Source organism: Polyodon spathula, chromosome 1, assembly GCF_017654505.1.
Source record: "Polyodon spathula isolate WHYD16114869_AA chromosome 1, ASM1765450v1, whole genome shotgun sequence".
Lineage (NCBI taxonomy): Eukaryota > Metazoa > Chordata > Actinopteri > Acipenseriformes > Polyodontidae > Polyodon > Polyodon spathula.
Genome location: NC_054534.1, coordinates 44574960 through 44591762, shown reverse-complemented (window position 1 = coordinate 44591762; position 16803 = coordinate 44574960). Strand labels below are relative to the sequence as shown.

Sequence of the window (16803 nt, the reverse complement as noted above, 5' to 3'; positions counted from 1 at the left end):
AATTGAATTATGTACTGCAATAGATGCATATTAATTTCCACCAGCTGTGGCCAAAAGTTTTGCATCACCTATGATTTTCGAATTGAGACATTGTTTAAAAAAAAAACCTATATAAACATAATTTAGATGTTTACTTTAAATTAATGTAATCAAAGAAAATTATATTGCAAATGTCTACCAGAGGCCATAATAGTAGTACAGTATTCCATGTAAAATTTTGTATAGGGAACACTACGAAAGCAGTATGTAATTCAGTATGTTAACGTAACATTATTCAACAGGTTTCATTCGACTTTATGAAGCTAAATGAGTTAATTCTATAGGGTGATGCAAAACCTTTGATCACAGCTGTAGATAAATAACTTTAGTTTTCCACAATTGCCAACAGATGTTTTAATACACTCCATAAGGCAGAATTGAGGTCACTTGAACCATACGTATTCACAGGATACCCACTGAAATTATCCTTAATAAATCTGTAATAGACAACATACTATTAATCTGTGTAGTTTTCAATCGTACAATATGCTCCCTTTTATTGCAAAGTTAACATTACTCGAGTTTTTTATTTTGATATAGCCCTTATAAAAGCTTGCCACAGTAAATATACATAGTACTTTTACAGTTCACTATACTTAACTATGCTTAAGTATATTGAGCTGGATTGCCCTGAAGAATATGGATCTTGATATTTTATAAACACCCAGACCCAGACAGATGGATTTACCCTGTTTGGTTTGTATTACCTCATGTGTACTGCTAAAAAAGCACATTTGGCCTGTTTTTTTTCAATTTGCTATTTCTTTCCTCTTAAAGGTGATTTTTAATGTGTATTAATAAACAAAGTTTGAATGAATAAAAAAGGAATGCCTGGCTAATTTTAGTAAAACTTTGCAAAATTAAGCTAAACTAATTGCCAAATATTGGGAGAGAAAAATATAGGGAACATTAAAGTATTGCATCATTAAGTTTTGGGTAATTTAAGAACCCCTCCACTTCCCCTCATCATCAAACATCATTAAGGGCTGACCTCCTATCTTTCAGTTCACATATGTTCAGTGGGATGTGGGAATGACATAAAAATAATTACCGATAATGACATGCTATTGAACGGTGTGGGCGTTCATACTCCACTACAGCATATTGTAGTAACACATCATATAAATAGTCACTAAAATGGTAATAAAATAAAGTAAAACTGAAATCTGAACCATATCTCAGAAGCAAATAAAAGCTGAAATGAGCATGCAGTGTAAAACATCATTAATCATATTTTTGAAACTGTTGTTTCAGAACTATTTACTTACCTATGGTGGTCTTTTGCACTCACTATGATATGAACACATTCTCTCTTGCTAAATGCTCTCTCAATCCAGGATTTCTGTGTCTGTCAAATAAATAAAAGGCACAGTCATTTTAGATATTCAGTTTGTTTGTTTGATTGGTTTAATGTTTGGATTGCTGGGTAGTAATATACATTTCACTGTGATGTTTTTGTTTATGTTAACAAGTACATTTGATATAAGTGTACTATTGTAGAAGGAGACCTCTTTCTTACTGTCACGGGGGTGGTTTAACTTGTATCTAAACCTATAACCATTGTGCTGCATAGTCACAGATCTTTCATGGCAAGTTTTTACTTTAGATACTAGATAATTTTTTTATACCTTGCAGTTCACATGAGGAGGTTGCATGCAAGCAACTAGAACTGTAGAAAATATATAGAAATATACTGTGTATATTAATCGCTAAAGAAAACACCAGATTCCTCATAAATAAAGCACTATGTTCAAGATTAAAAAAAAAAAAAATAGATGTAAATAAAATGTCTAAAATGCATCTATTATGCTTGTCACGGTATTACTTTATATTTTTCCTCTTTGAATGCAAACAATTTCAATCATAGAGGAAGCATTCATACTGACACTCAAGATATATTACAAAATTGCAATTTGTTTTGACATATTTACTACATTTTACTGCTGGTTTACTACTATACTATACTATACTATACTATACTATACTATACTATACTATACTATACTATAACTAGCATCATTTCTAATGATTTGCAAAGCAAGATTACCAAACAGAAATTGTCAGTAAAAACACAAACCTTCATTTGGATTAAATCATACAGATACAATTTGAAAATACATTTTTAAAAATCTATTCAAATAAAAAAAAGTTTCTATACAATATCCCACATGTTCATTGTTATATAAATACAGTGTATCTGTATTTGTTTCAAGAACCTTGGCACATTTTAAAGAAAAGAATAAGCTTTACCTTCACGCACTAGTTTATAGTTAGAGAAAGCCCACTTGCATTTGTTTCACCAATGTTCCAGAACTGGCTGCTCTTCTATTAACAACACTTGTGACTGAGTGCATAACAACTTGTTCATTCAGTCCTAAACAAGTGAGCTTAAAAAGTAAGCAGAAAGCTGGGGCCTATTAGGTACCTGGAATGTGCCCTAGGATTAGCCTCATTAGAAATGTTTTAGACATTCATGGCAGGCCAAAAAAACTGGAGCTCGGTTTGAACCTCTAATCTGACGCCTCAACAACAACAAATCCTCTGAACTGGGATTTAACAGGCACAGGCATTGGCAAGCTGACATTTTCTTTTGAATTTTTGTCTTTGAAAGCACGCATGTGAAAGTGCGATAACATGGTCAGAGATCTTATAATTCCCCATGAGAAAATTAATTTCTGCAGAAATAACACACTATAATGCCAGAAGGAATCTGCACACAAGGGAGATATTAATAATCACAGTTGGATTAATACTTAGAGCAGTGTTATTAGAAAGCTTCTAGGCCCTTTGAGCTACACTGTCTTAACTAAAGGGTTGTGGGACAGACTCTAAAAATGATTTACAACTATTAGCAAAAAATATACAGTACTGTGCAAAAGTTATAGGCAAGTGTGAAAAAATGCTGTAAAGTAAGAATGCTTTAAAAAATTGACATGTTAATAGTTTATATTTATCAATTAACAAAATGCAAAGTGAGTGAAAAGAAAAAAAAAATCTACATCAAATCAATATTTGGTGTGACCACCCTTTGCCTTCAAAACAGCATTAATTCTTATATGTACACTTGCGCAGTTTTTGAAGGAACTCGGCAGGTAGGTTGGCCCAAACATCTTGGAGAACTAACCACAGTTCTTCTGTGGATTTAGGCAGCCTCAGTTGTTTCTCTCTCTTCATGTAATCCCAGACTCCTTGTTCTTCTTTACACTGAAGATAGTTCTTTATGACTTTTGCTGTATGATTGGGGTCGTTGTCATGCTGCAGAATAATTTGGGGCCAATCAGATGCTGTCCCTGATGGTATTGCATGATGGATAAGCATCTGCCTGTACTTCTCAGCATTGAGGAGACCATTAATTCTGACAAAATCCCCAACTCCATTTGCAGAAATGCAGCTCCAAACTTGCAAGGAACCTCCACCACACTTCACTGTTGCCTGCAGACACTCATTCGTGTACAGCTCTCCAGCCCTTCGGCGAACAAACTGCCTTCTGCTACAGCTAAATATTTCAAATTTTGACTCATCAGTCCAGAGCACCTGGTGCCATTTTTCTGCACCCCAGTTCCTGTGTTTTAGTGCATAGTTGAGTTGCTTGGCCTTGTTTCCACGTCAGAGGTATGGCTTTTTGGCCGCAAGTCTTCCATGAAGGCCACTTCTGACCAGACTTCTCCAGACAGTAGATGGGTGTACCAGGGTCCCACTGCTTTCTGCCAATTCTGAGCTGCTGGCATTGCTGGACATCTTCCGATTGCGAAGGGAAGTAAGCATGATGTGTCTTTCATCTGCTGCAGTAAGTTTCCTTGGCCGACCACTACGTCTACGGTCCTCAACGTTGCCTGTTTCTTTGTACTTCTTCAAAAGAGCTTGGACAGCACATCTGGAAACCCCTGTCTGCCTTGAAATTTCTGCCTGGGAGAGACCCTCCTGATGCAGTATAACTTCCTTGTGTCTTGTTGCTGTGCTCAGTCTTACCATGGTGTATGACTTTTGACAGTAAACTGTCTTCAGCAACCTCACCTTGTTAGCTGAGTTTGGCTGTTCCTCACCCAGTTTTATTCCTTCTACACAGCTGTTTCTGTTTCAGTTAATGATTGTGTTTCAACCTACATATTGAATTGATGATCATTAGCACCTGTTTGGTATAATTGTTTAATCATACACCTGACTATATGCCTACAAAATCCCTGACTTTGTGCAAGTGTACCTAAAAGAATTGATGCTGTTTTGAAAGCAAAGGGTGGTCACAGCAAATATGGATTTGATTTAGATTTTTCTTCTGTTCACTCACTTTGCATTTAGTTAATATAATCTATTAACATGTCTATTTTTGAAAGCATTCTTACTTTGCAGCATTTTTTCACACCTGCCTAAAACTTTTGCACAGTACTGTATATATGAAAGAAAACACCAATTACAACTACAAAAACAATGTAATATCAGTTGCAATCCCTTAATTAAATGTTGGAATGGTGTAGTTCTGATTTATTTAGTAACTTTATTGGGTGCTAGGATGATCAGCTGTTCCACTTTGAGCAGGTCTAAAATTGTAAATCAGTGCCCCTGTCCCCCAAAATTTCCTGGATTTCTTGACTTACCGCAATGAAAATGTGAGATCATTTGGAAAGGTGTTTACTATATTTCTCTTTCTAAAAATATTGTGCAAATAATGATTTGGAGTAAAGAGCTTTGAGAATCTATTCTGAACTGTTTTAGATAGTAATGTTTGAGGGCTGCAAAAGTATTCATTATTTTGTGAAAGACAGCATAATGCCTTTTACAGGGGTCTGACAAATTGCATACCAGCAACACCTTAGCTGCAGATGCAGTTTAAGAGTATTTGATGTTCATACATAACTTTTAGCTAGGAGGGATCTGCTTGTTGCATTCATTATATGCAAACTTTTAACCAGACAAAGTCAATTGCAATAAAAGTTTAACTTAAATTAAAGGTTAAATTTAATGTACTTTTTTGTGGCATTCCTATTCTGCAGTTGCTATACAGTACACTAAAATGTTATACAACATTATATATATATATATATATATATATATATATATATATATATATATATATATATAATATATATTTCTTAAATAATTTATTTCTAAACAGTCAAATATTACAAACTCCTATCTTATATAAATGAAGTCATCATCACGCAGGGATGCCTCCTTATTTCTAGCACCAGCTAGTACTTACATTAACACACATACCAAGGATATATACTGCAACTCTAACTATGTGTTTTCAGTTCTAGGAGGCTATGCGCACAGTTACAGTAAATATACATTTAGGCGATACAAATATATATGACTGTCTTGAAACCATTTTGCTGGTAAGTGCAGAAACTATCATTAACAGTTCAACATTAAGCCACCCCAGGTTTAGGTACAAAAATGATTTCACCAAACACTTTTATATTTTACAATGAAGCACACTTCATGTACAGCAAAACCATAACATGTAAACAAACAGAATAGGATCAATAATGTAAATAAACAACTGTTTCATTTAAAATGATTTAAAAGTAAAACACATCCAATGTATGGAGGATAATGTATACAGAACATTCCAGGGTGATTAAGGAAAATGTTTTAGTGCTTATTTCCTATTTTATAAAGCATACTGTATATAAAATATATAACAATTCACACCATATGTAATATGCAGTCAAAAAGACTAATAACTGCACTGTGAACAACAAGCTGTTTCAGGCATGTCCTTTAATGTTTTAAATAATGTTCATATTTTGAAATTATAGTATATTTAAATATTTTTTATTACTGTTTGACCTTACCCTGCTTTCTATGTGCGGCTAATTTAAATATGCCACTTAGCAAATATAAATTCATTTACTGTGTTGTATAACCAACGGCTGGAAAGAAGCTGGGGTAGATGCTATATGGTACATGGTATTACCTGTTTTCATCAGAGAATTAAGGTCTTGAGCTAATCTGCAAAATGCAGTCCATGTAATGCCAAAGCTGAAGGTTCTTGTCAAGCTGATAAAGGTAGAGGATCAATGCTTTCAGTTTATTAGTTCCCATCTCTGCCTCTTACAATCCCCTGTGGGACTGGCACTCAGCAAAAGGAATTGCATCTATTACTGAACTGTACTCTCTTGTGCCTTTGCTCTATTTGAGAGCCGGCTTTTTATGACCAGCATGTGAGGAGAAAAAAATGAAGTATTTGTATTATCTGGTACTCTTGTGACACCCAATTACTATGCAAGTCCTGTGACTTGAGATTTGAACACAGAAAGAACCCATTTCATCATGGGAATTTTTCTTGTCACAATTTCGTGTAAGGCAATTTTAAGATGTATTGCTATTTTAAGATGTATTTAATTTTCCTGTGTATGATCAGCATTTTAACATTTTGGTTTGTTTTTAGTGGATACCGTTTCAGTTATCCATTGCTTTGTTCTAGTAATGCGTGTCACTGTATTGTTGGTAAACATTTCAAACCAATAAACGAAAGTTAGAAAGAAAAAAAAAACATTTACTTGAACACAAGTGATATGCAAATGAGAAACAAGGAATGAATTCTCCTTTTACAGTGCACTGATTTAATGTTAAATCCCAACTTCTGTACTTTAATAACTTTGATCCCGTTTGATGTCGTTCTGCTTGGATATACAGATTCCCACATCTAACGTAAAGTTTTTTTTTTTTTTTTTTTTTTTTTGTTGTTTTTTTTTTTTTTGTCAGTCTCCAGCTCCCAAATGGTTTGGAATTTTTTGTTTGACAATTTTAGGGTACAAGGGTACTGGTCCAGAATAGTGCCTTTTTCTGGTTTGGTGAAAAAATATGAATCTGTTCCTGAAGTATAGGGGTTTTAAATTTTTGTTCTGAACATGCTCAGTACAGCTCTTGCAGTTAGATGTTTGATCTCGCATCACAACAAAATATTCTTTTTTGTGAGGGTCTAATCATCTTTCGTCAGAAAAAAATCTTTCTTTGTGAGGCGGACATTTTGTTTTCAGTAAAAAAAAAAAAAAAAAAAATTAAACTGCCTGAAGATCATATATCTTTAGTAAACCATGACATGTCTGTATATAATTGGAACTCCATAAGATTGACTGTAACATTTGTCTTTTCATTTTGAGTGGGAAATGTGTTCATTTTATCTTTTAAAAAAATCTTCTCACGAAAAAAAATATTCTGTCAAAAAAACAATTTAAAATGACATTTATTTTGTTGTGAGGGGAAGATCTTCTTTAGTTCTTATGAAAAAATAAATAATCTGACAAAAAATGTATTTGGACAGCCACCTACGAGTCCTCGGGAGAGGTTTGCCCGAGACTGACAGCACTTCCAGCAATGGGCGGTACCTCCCATACATTTTAATTGCTGATATATCATGCTCTATTCGAATTAGAAAGACAAGATACCCCTCACTTTATTTCTCTGTTCTCCATCTACAGGAATATTGAACAACCATTAACCATCACTGGGTCCTTGACTAATAATAAAAACATATAGTTCAGTGGCGGGGAGGCCACGGAGAAGGAGACCATGGACAATTAACTGAGCTGACTGCCTTGGGGAGGAAAGAGTGGTTAGCACTGGATCCAAAATGGTGGAAAACATTTTCTTTTGGTTTTAACTTTTAAACTAACATAATTTATACGTTTTAGTTCATGAGTGCGAACACCTGAAATGCTACATTTTATATACCATATTCCTTTGAATTTAAGATGCACTTTTTAAACCATATTTTACTTCTCAAAAATAGTCTCATCTTAAATTTGAGTACAGTATAGTGATGTGAAATTATTTTAATTTTTTACAATTTTCCATTTATTTTTCACAGATTTCATTTTATTTTGTTTTAATTTTCACAACTGTTGTTTTATTACAGATACACATTAATAAAACAACTCAAATAGATGTATATCAATCAGTAATAGTAAAGTGTACATCAAGTTTTAACTATATACATATTTTTTATTAAACATTATCCGCTTTTTTAAACATTGTGACATAACCAGACCTCGCACAGAAAAATGATTTAGTTACCATAATTTCTCATTGGCGGCAGTAACCTTAGCATACAGTCCCAGACTCTTTAATTAACTCCCTATTTACAGTAAATACTGCCCATGACCTCTATAAAAATACAAGAAAATAAAATACCTACACTGCCCTACTATTGTGGGGCTGTCATAATAATTGCACACACAGCCATCTACCCATTAAAAAAAAACAAAAAACACATATGATTTGTATTTCACTCCCATTGCACTGAAGCAGTATACAGCAAGCTTGGGGGTTTTCAGTATTTAAACACTAAGCAAAGCAGATTCATTCATTCAAATCCATTCAAAACCAAAACAGCATTTGCCCCAGTGCAAAGTTTGCACCACTTGAAATAAAACAAAGAATTAGCATACTAATACAAAATACAGATGAACCAGTTTTATATCAGCTCGCTTAATATCATACCACGTTTATTATCACAATTAAAAAATAAATAAATAAAAACACTTGGCATGCACCATAGGTTCTTTGAGAAATTACCTCTCTTCATATCATCTCACAAACCTGCTTATTGCCACACTTTGTGCAGCCTGTCAGTTGCTGTCTGGCCGGGCTATTCTAAGTAACCGTAGGATATAATTAATTTCCAACGCAACTAACAACCAATAATCATCTCAGCTGATAAAGTGACATTTTGTGCAGCCCGTCAAATGCTGCGTGGGTGGTCTTAATGGGATACAGTTCAGTTACAAAACACCAACGTCACCAAATTTGATCTTATATAAATGCACACAAAAGAAGTACCAAGTATTGACAGCTCTCATCGGTCGATAATGCATGCCTTTTTTTAGATAATTTCCAGTTAATGATATAAAACGTATGTGTCCTGTAGTAAACTATATGCATGTGTTTAAATATAAAGAACGACCAAATGTACAGTATTAAACCACTGCTCTTTAATTCAATGTTCATTTTCTTTATTTTTTTCTGACACTCGTAACGTGCTGTCATAGGCAAACATGAAACCTGGTTTATATCATGACTTGCTTTATATCACAAACTATGCCTGTTCGGCAATCATGATATAAAGCGGGTTCATCAGTACAGGCAAACAAGCCATATTTTCCCCAAAAGCAATAAACAGCTAATGATGCTTAACGATGGTATCTTTCCACTCCCATCCCAGCAGACATCTGCAAAATCTGCACATCATTATTTTGTCAACACCAGCTGAATACATCCCCTCATGTTCAAATTCTTTGCAGCTTTGTTTAATTGTTATGTGCGGTTTAGCCATTTTAGAAACAAACATTTCTTCTCTTCCTGTATTTCATTTTACTTTAATTTTATGTGTTGCATTTCGTTTTATTTTGTGTTATTTCGTATTTGCAAAAAACACAGGGCTTTAGCGATGTGTGTATTAAAATCGACAACAAATGACGTTACTACCCAACTACACAAACAGCAACGGGACTTACTGCCGAGAAAAGAGAAACCAAAACGTTACTGCTCGATCTCGAATCATACATGTTATATAAATTTTAAAAGAAGCATCAAGTAACAGAAAGTATGATACCTCAGTCACTTTATATGATATATCACTTTAAATGCTATATCACTTTATATGATTCATTTTTTATTTACAAATTTTACATTGAAATGGCTGTTATATCTAATATCCTCTTTGTTTATCCGAGTGCAGAATCAGTATGCGTAAAGCATATAATTTCCAGTGTATGTATAAGAACAGTAATCTTTCAAAATGGTTTGCGTTTTCAATGTTAAAAGTTTGCAAATGTTTTATGTCATAGTTCCATACACTGGGACATTGTTTCTTTTATGTCCAAAAGTAATTGGTGCAACAGTTGTAATGACAATAGATTTATGCTAATTCTATAAATACATTTGTTGAGCTCATACAATTTGTTGTTTTGTTTATGGATTTAATAACTTTGTAATGTCTATTTTAAAATCATGTTTCACAATTGATACTTATTTTTCTCTTCCTTTCACCTTACACACATACTAATGTGATAATTGGCTAGTTTGCTAGACACATCGCTGTTACTGATGTGCAAGGACAGTTTTCTGTTTGTATTACACTGATCACCAAATGCTTTGGGACCAAGCTGTGGTGAACGATTTCCCAGTGTTATGTTCAGCCAGTCTTGGAGGAGCATTTGTCATGTGATTAGTTATGTCATCAGTGATGTCATATGTGAGGTCATACATGCACAAAATGGTGCAGAGTTAAGGTTGCGTGTGCGGGTCGGGTAGGGTCGGAATGTGAACTTTTTCACAGTTTGCAATTTGGGTAAAAAAAAAAAATGTTCGGGTCTGAATTTGAATCTCCTGAAACATTTTCTGTCCTTTCAGCGTACTTGTCTGTAACCCATTCCCAAATAATTAGAAGATAAATGTACCGATAAAGCAGGAACTGATTAGGGAGGAGTCAGCTGACCAAGCAGTATTGTTCTCGCTTGTTGATACGTCACTTGATCTTTTTATTACGTCTGCTTGGTGATATTAAAAATGCCTGTGGACGAGGTGAAACAAAAGATAGCCTAGGGTTTATATCATGTAGTTTTGAGAGGTAAATCACAAGTGTGGAATTCGTTTGGAATCATAGTGAATGAAAATAATAAACATGTGACTGGATTCGTTGCTTGTAAAACCTGTCATTATGTTTTTATAAATGACAGCCTCACAACTCTCGAAAGCAAAAGCACAGGTGTAGCTTCCTTCAACTAGTGGCACGAAAGGAATAGACAGGTATTTTATAGTAAAGTAAGTAGTGATAGTTAATATGTTACACTGTTAAAATATATTCAGAGCACTAGAAAAAGCTACCATGCTGTATAGCCTATTGTATAAACTCAATCCGTGGAAAATGGTAGAGATATCTTTGTGTGAATGAGAGGGTGAGAGAGTCAGTTGGCGCAGGCAGTATGTAAAGAACAAACACTTGCGGGTTCGAGTCAGGTTGCAGGTCTTATTAAAGATGGTCGGGTCGCTGGTAAGAAGACGGTGTTGCAATGGGTAGTGGTTTTAGGTCGGGTCCTGTAGTAGCGGGTCCGGGTCGGAAGCGGGTTGTAAAAATCAGACCCTTGAAACCAGATACTTGAATAACCTTACTGTTACTTTAACACAGTTTCTGCAAGAAAATAAATACATATATTTTAAAAAGTTAAGGTTTCAGTTAACTTTCCTTATTTAAATGATACAATAGGTTGAAGCAAAGTCCTGCTGTGGAAGGGATTGCAAGTGCCAAGATTGGCTACCCCTGAGTGCTTCTGTCAACTGTAGAAAAATTATTTATCATAAAAAAAAAAAAAAAAAAAAATTGAAAAAACATATGACATAAAAACTATTAACACATATCAAATAGTTAGCGCATTTCTAACAACATCTATTTTGAAGAAATAACTTTATTCGACAAGCTGTATAAGAAAAAAATATATAATTTTATACATTGCACGACTTTGATTCAACCAGCCTTGTCCTTATTTAATTGACATTTTAGGACATGTTTGATTGAAACTTCAGTCCTGCAGTGGAATGGATTTGAAGAGGCAATGATACTTCGCATATAAATAACAACACAGACATATACAGTTCATAATCAATATATTTAAAGCACAAACAATATTTTAAAAAAGCAACTCACTACCCAAAATAAGTTGTTTAAACTACGTTCATAGCACACAGAACACGTCTTATTAGAAATATATCACACATTAAATTACAACACATATTTATTTATGTATTATTTATGACAGGTAATGAAATACTTTTGTTTATGTACAATGACAAATAATATTTCAGTATCATACTTTGGTGTGCTTTTCCTTGTGTTTAGCTGTACTAATACTAGGTTACTTTTCTAAACTCGGTGTGTTTGTTGTCGAACTACTGTGATTACATAGTGGTAATAATAGATAATAAAATAAATAGTAGTCTGTAGGCCTTTTTCCATCCAACTTTTAAGCTCGGTAAAACTTATTTGAATAAGAAAAGTATATGCGACAAACGCTGTGGAAAATTGTTTAAGATGACTTTTAAGAAGTTTTTACTGGCATGACAAGCTCGCTCGCTAGCGGAGGTTTTACTTTTTACTCGCAGTGACATTTTATTCGACACTTGCATGGAAAACTGTAATGAGCGTATTTCTGGTCCTAGCACCTTTATCGCCATTCCAGTGCCATCAAATTGTTTAATGTGCATGCTCTTTTGGCAGAGTGGAACAAATAAGAAACACAATTATTTTTACAATTACTGAATGAATATGATGTGAATATGATCTGCACTTGATTTGTATATGTTTAAAATTTAAAGTTTCTACCAATTAATTTCAATTAAAAAGAAAAAAAAATCTATTAAAAAAATGCTATTTTATTTAATAAAATACTGGCAAAAAATATTTTCGCACTAATCTCTCTGTCTCTCTATATATTAAATGTACAAGAAATTGACCTTTTTATTTTATGTTAGATTACTGATAAAGTATTACAAATTTAATTTCCTAGTGTATGAGTTGTTTGAATGTGTCTTAAACTGTACTTTTGAAATCATGAATTTGTTTTCTACGAACAAGTAATCTGCTCCCTGACTGTTTTAGGGAATCCTTCTGAATCATATTATATGTTAATTCAAATCATGTGATGAATACTATCCAGGGGCGTGGGCAGGGATAAAAATGTGACCACTACTGGGACGGGGGAGGGTGGTTGGGCATGTTAAACAATATATATGTGTGTGTGTTGATAAATAAATAGCATTGCACTCACTCGCCATTTCAATTAAAGTCCATAGGCTGTGGACCTTTTTAACACTGAAACATCTTTCTGCAGTTCTAACTGAAACAGGGAGCCCGGCCAAACCCAGTAGGTTTAATACATCAGGATACAAAAGTCCCAGGTCGTGTTTTTTACAGACCTTCATAAGTTCTGGCAAAGACATTGCATTATCTAATTCCCGAGTGTTAAAAAGGCTGTGTGGTGTACAAATAAATCATACTGCATTTCAGGAACTCTGAATTGAAATTCTTGATTCAGCTTCACAAGTGCTTTCCCTTTAGTATATTAACAGTTTTCAGGTTTTCAGTTTAACATAAAATAGCGAAATTTAAAAAAATGTGAGGTTTTTCCACTAATTGTACTACTGCAGCTAGGGGACACATGCGCCAGTCCTTAACTGTACATTATGGGGGGAACGTGTGAAAACGCAAAGCATTTACAGGCAGAAATCAATATTTTGTAAATGATTATTGGAGGCAGGGTTGCCAGATCTCTGTGAGAAAAAAAGCCAACTGGATTTAAAAAAGAAGTTCAAAAGAAGCCCAACCACCACCATGCGTCATAAATCATTAATTACCAAGCAACGATATTAGCTGTGGTGATTATCGTCTGGTACACTGCAACCAGGATTAACAAGTGTACTAACTTTAATCCAAGCAAGTGGAGTAAACCTGCTAATCCACTAGTTAGACGCATCAAGTGGACTAGCTTTGGTACGTTGCAATCGAACCCCTATGTCTTACAGAGAAAACAAAAACCTGGTAGATAATGTGTTTTGCTTTTGTACACAAGAATGATATTTAATTGAACAGACTTTTGCAGTGTTAACCATTTTCAACATAAGCGACCAAGCATTAAAAGAAGCCCAAAATATAGTAAAAAGCAACAAGGTAAAATTAGAACTTTATAAGCGCATCCGTGGAAATAGAAGCCCAATTCCGCGGTTTTAAAGCGGAAATGACAACCCTGATTGGAGGGACCTGTGCCCCTGCTTACCCCCCCCCCACCCCTTGTGCACAACCTGAAACTATCCATATATGGACTGTATCAGGGGTTTTCCCAAAATATAAAGCAATCAGAAGTATTAGTATTTTTTTTTTTTTATCGTGTCACTGCCTTACAATCACACAAGAAAATCCTATTGAATGTGTCACATTTTGCTAAAGAGACTAATTTAAAATAAATTACTCAGTAAGCCCCCCCCCGACTGCAATTGGTAAATGATAGAACTGTCAGTATTACTTTGTATCATTTCTGATGTATGCAATGATAACACAAACTGAAAGAAACTATATCTGCACAATAATTGTTGATAAAGCATTCCGTATTGGAAGCCACATGGTTATTATTATTGATGGATCACAGATTTATCACTGACATAAGCCCACAGGATGTTGTTATGTTGTTTTCTTTCCAATTTACTTCCTGAGAAGAATAGTCGCTGCAGTTATTATTATTGCGGTGTACTTGCAGCTGTATGTTATTGTTTTCTGTAAAACCTTGACATCCTGTCAGTTAAGAAAAGGCTGAATGCAAAGCTTGTCTTAATGCTGTCTTTATTATGCTGGCCAGAGACCCATTCTTACAAATGCACTGTCAAATTTTCAACATTTTCTTTAAATACTCAAATTAATAATCGATATCTGGGTAGTAAAAACAGACCAGGGTCAGGTCATTTAAAATCCAACGGATACATGGGTTTTCGGGTACACATTCCATCCCACCCCCTTACAAGCAGTGGAAGGGGAAAGGTAGCACAAGCAACCACAGACAGCCATCATCAGTTAAGACGAACAACATACAACTCTCTGCAGATAACAAAGGAGACATTCATCATCATGGTCCACTAGGTGTATGAGGTCTACAGCCATGCCAGTGTGTTGGGAGGTCGTGTATATCTGGGTACTGCTTATGTGCAAATGCATAATAGTGGCACCAACATCACACTGTACCTCTATGAATTCCACTGCCATGATCAATGTCTAGTGTGGCATCCACATGTTTGATGTGCGTCAGTTTGTTGGGTGGGGGTGGGGAACTGCATGCAGGGTAACATGAGAAGTGTATATGTTAAATTGTGAGACACAGGTGCATAACAGAATGACTGCCAACTGTGCTGTAGTATGAATCTATGTCGTAGCATTACTTTTTGTTATATGGAATTGCAGATTTTCAATGGCATAATACAGTCTTTTGCAAGGAGGGGAAGGGGTGATGAGCCGGCATTAGCATTCATAATAACATGGATAGGGGGAATGGGAGCACTTTAAGAACAGGACACCCATGTGACAGATTATGACATGTATGACACAATGATATTGTCACTTGCAAAAATGGAAGTGTATGAGGTACACTGTTATTAAACTGTGTTTATGCGGGCGAGTGGAATGTGCTGTGTCATATCAGTTTGAGAGTTTTTCAGTGTTATACTGGATGAGCAACAGAATACAGTTAATGGGAGGAATGGCCTCACCATCACAATTGGGCTGTAGTACCAGTATGTTCTGTATTCGCCAGTGTTTTAGGACTGTTGGCAGATAGCTCACACACGTGTTCTGTAAATATCCATCCTTATGCAGTGAGCCTTATCTGACAAACCTCAACAGCCTCCTACTAAGTCTCTATAGAGCACTTCTGCCACTTTTCCACTGTACAAAAAAGCCGTGCCAGGGCCATACTGAGCCCTCATGACATGGGTAAGGGGAGCCTGGGTTGTTTTTCCACTGCAGAGCTGAGCCATGCTACTGACGTCACACGCAACAAAAGACAATTGTTATTAATTATTGTTATTAATGAACTCAGTTCACTCACTGGGCAAAAATGGGCAAACAAATGGTGTTCACAAATTAATAGACCAACGGTACAGCTGTATCTTGCATTGCTATATTTTGTAAATATATTCATTTAAATATAATTTATTTTAGGAATTTCTGTTGAAGGGGGAAAAAATAAGTTTTAAAATATGATTTGCCAAAGATATCCCATTTAAGGATAGTTGTTGTTTTTTCTAGGGTTGTTTATTGTTTGGGTGCTTAAAAAAAGAAGCTGTGTGAGCACAATGAGAGCCGTATAGTTGCATGTATGGTACAGCTCTACAGTATTTTCTTTCACTATATTTTTGTAAATAAGTTTAGAATTGTTTTATTTTCAGCATTTGTATTTCCTTATATTAATATAATAAAGGTAAAGGATGAGAAACTTGATACAAATTTATGTTTTTGAATGTGTGAGTTAAATATACCGTACCCACAGTTTATGCCCATTTGCTTCAAATTTCCAGAAATTCAGGCATAAACTTTCTAATTTCTGACGCATGACTCCAGGATCTTCCTGAACACTTCTATCTGCCCACAGAGAAACTAGAGCCTGCACTTCCTCAGTGTCCCAAGGCTGTACTTTTCTCTCATCACACTCGCTGCCCGCCATGTTTGTTGTTTTTCTTTCTGGAGTGTACTGACTGATGCAACGTAATGATGAAAATCCTTAACCCTGCACCTGGCCAGGATTGGCTCGGAGCCAGATTCAGATGTCATGTGAGGGTGGTGTTTCAAGGTTTGGTTCTTGCTCGGCTCGACAAATACCCAATCTAGAACAACCCGTACCATACCGAGCCTTCACAGTCATACGCCTAGTGGACCATGATGATGGATGTCTCTTGTGTTATCTACAGAGAGTTGTATGTTGTTCGTCTTAACTAATGATGACTGTCTGTGGTTGCTTGTGTTGTCTTGCCCATTCCACTGCTTGTAAGGAGAAGGGAGAGAATGCAGAGTTAGGGTTAAAAACCATAACATTCCCATTACTTTTGTTGTTTTTATATCAGCCCTAACTGATGCATTTTTTTTTTTTTTGCAAAGAATATATATATATATATATATATATATATATATATATATATATATATATATATATATATATATATATATATATATAGGGAAGGGGTTAAGTTTTCCCTGCCCAAAAACACGGGCGAATACACATCTGTTTG

General features: G+C 35.0%; 1 protein-coding gene across 10 annotated transcripts in view; it reads right to left on the bottom strand.

Annotated features, from left to right (window-relative positions):
- Positions 1 to 16803, bottom strand: part of trpm3 (transient receptor potential cation channel, subfamily M, member 3) — a 341244-nt gene that overhangs the window by 91885 nt on the left and 232556 nt on the right. For all 10 annotated transcript variants that reach the window (XM_041256339.1, XM_041256333.1, XM_041256346.1 and 7 more), the window contains exon 2: positions 1308 to 1387. In XM_041256339.1, coding sequence (XP_041112273.1) covers positions 1308 to 1387 — 80 coding nt within the window. The remainder of the gene's footprint in view (positions 1 to 1307; positions 1388 to 16803) is intronic.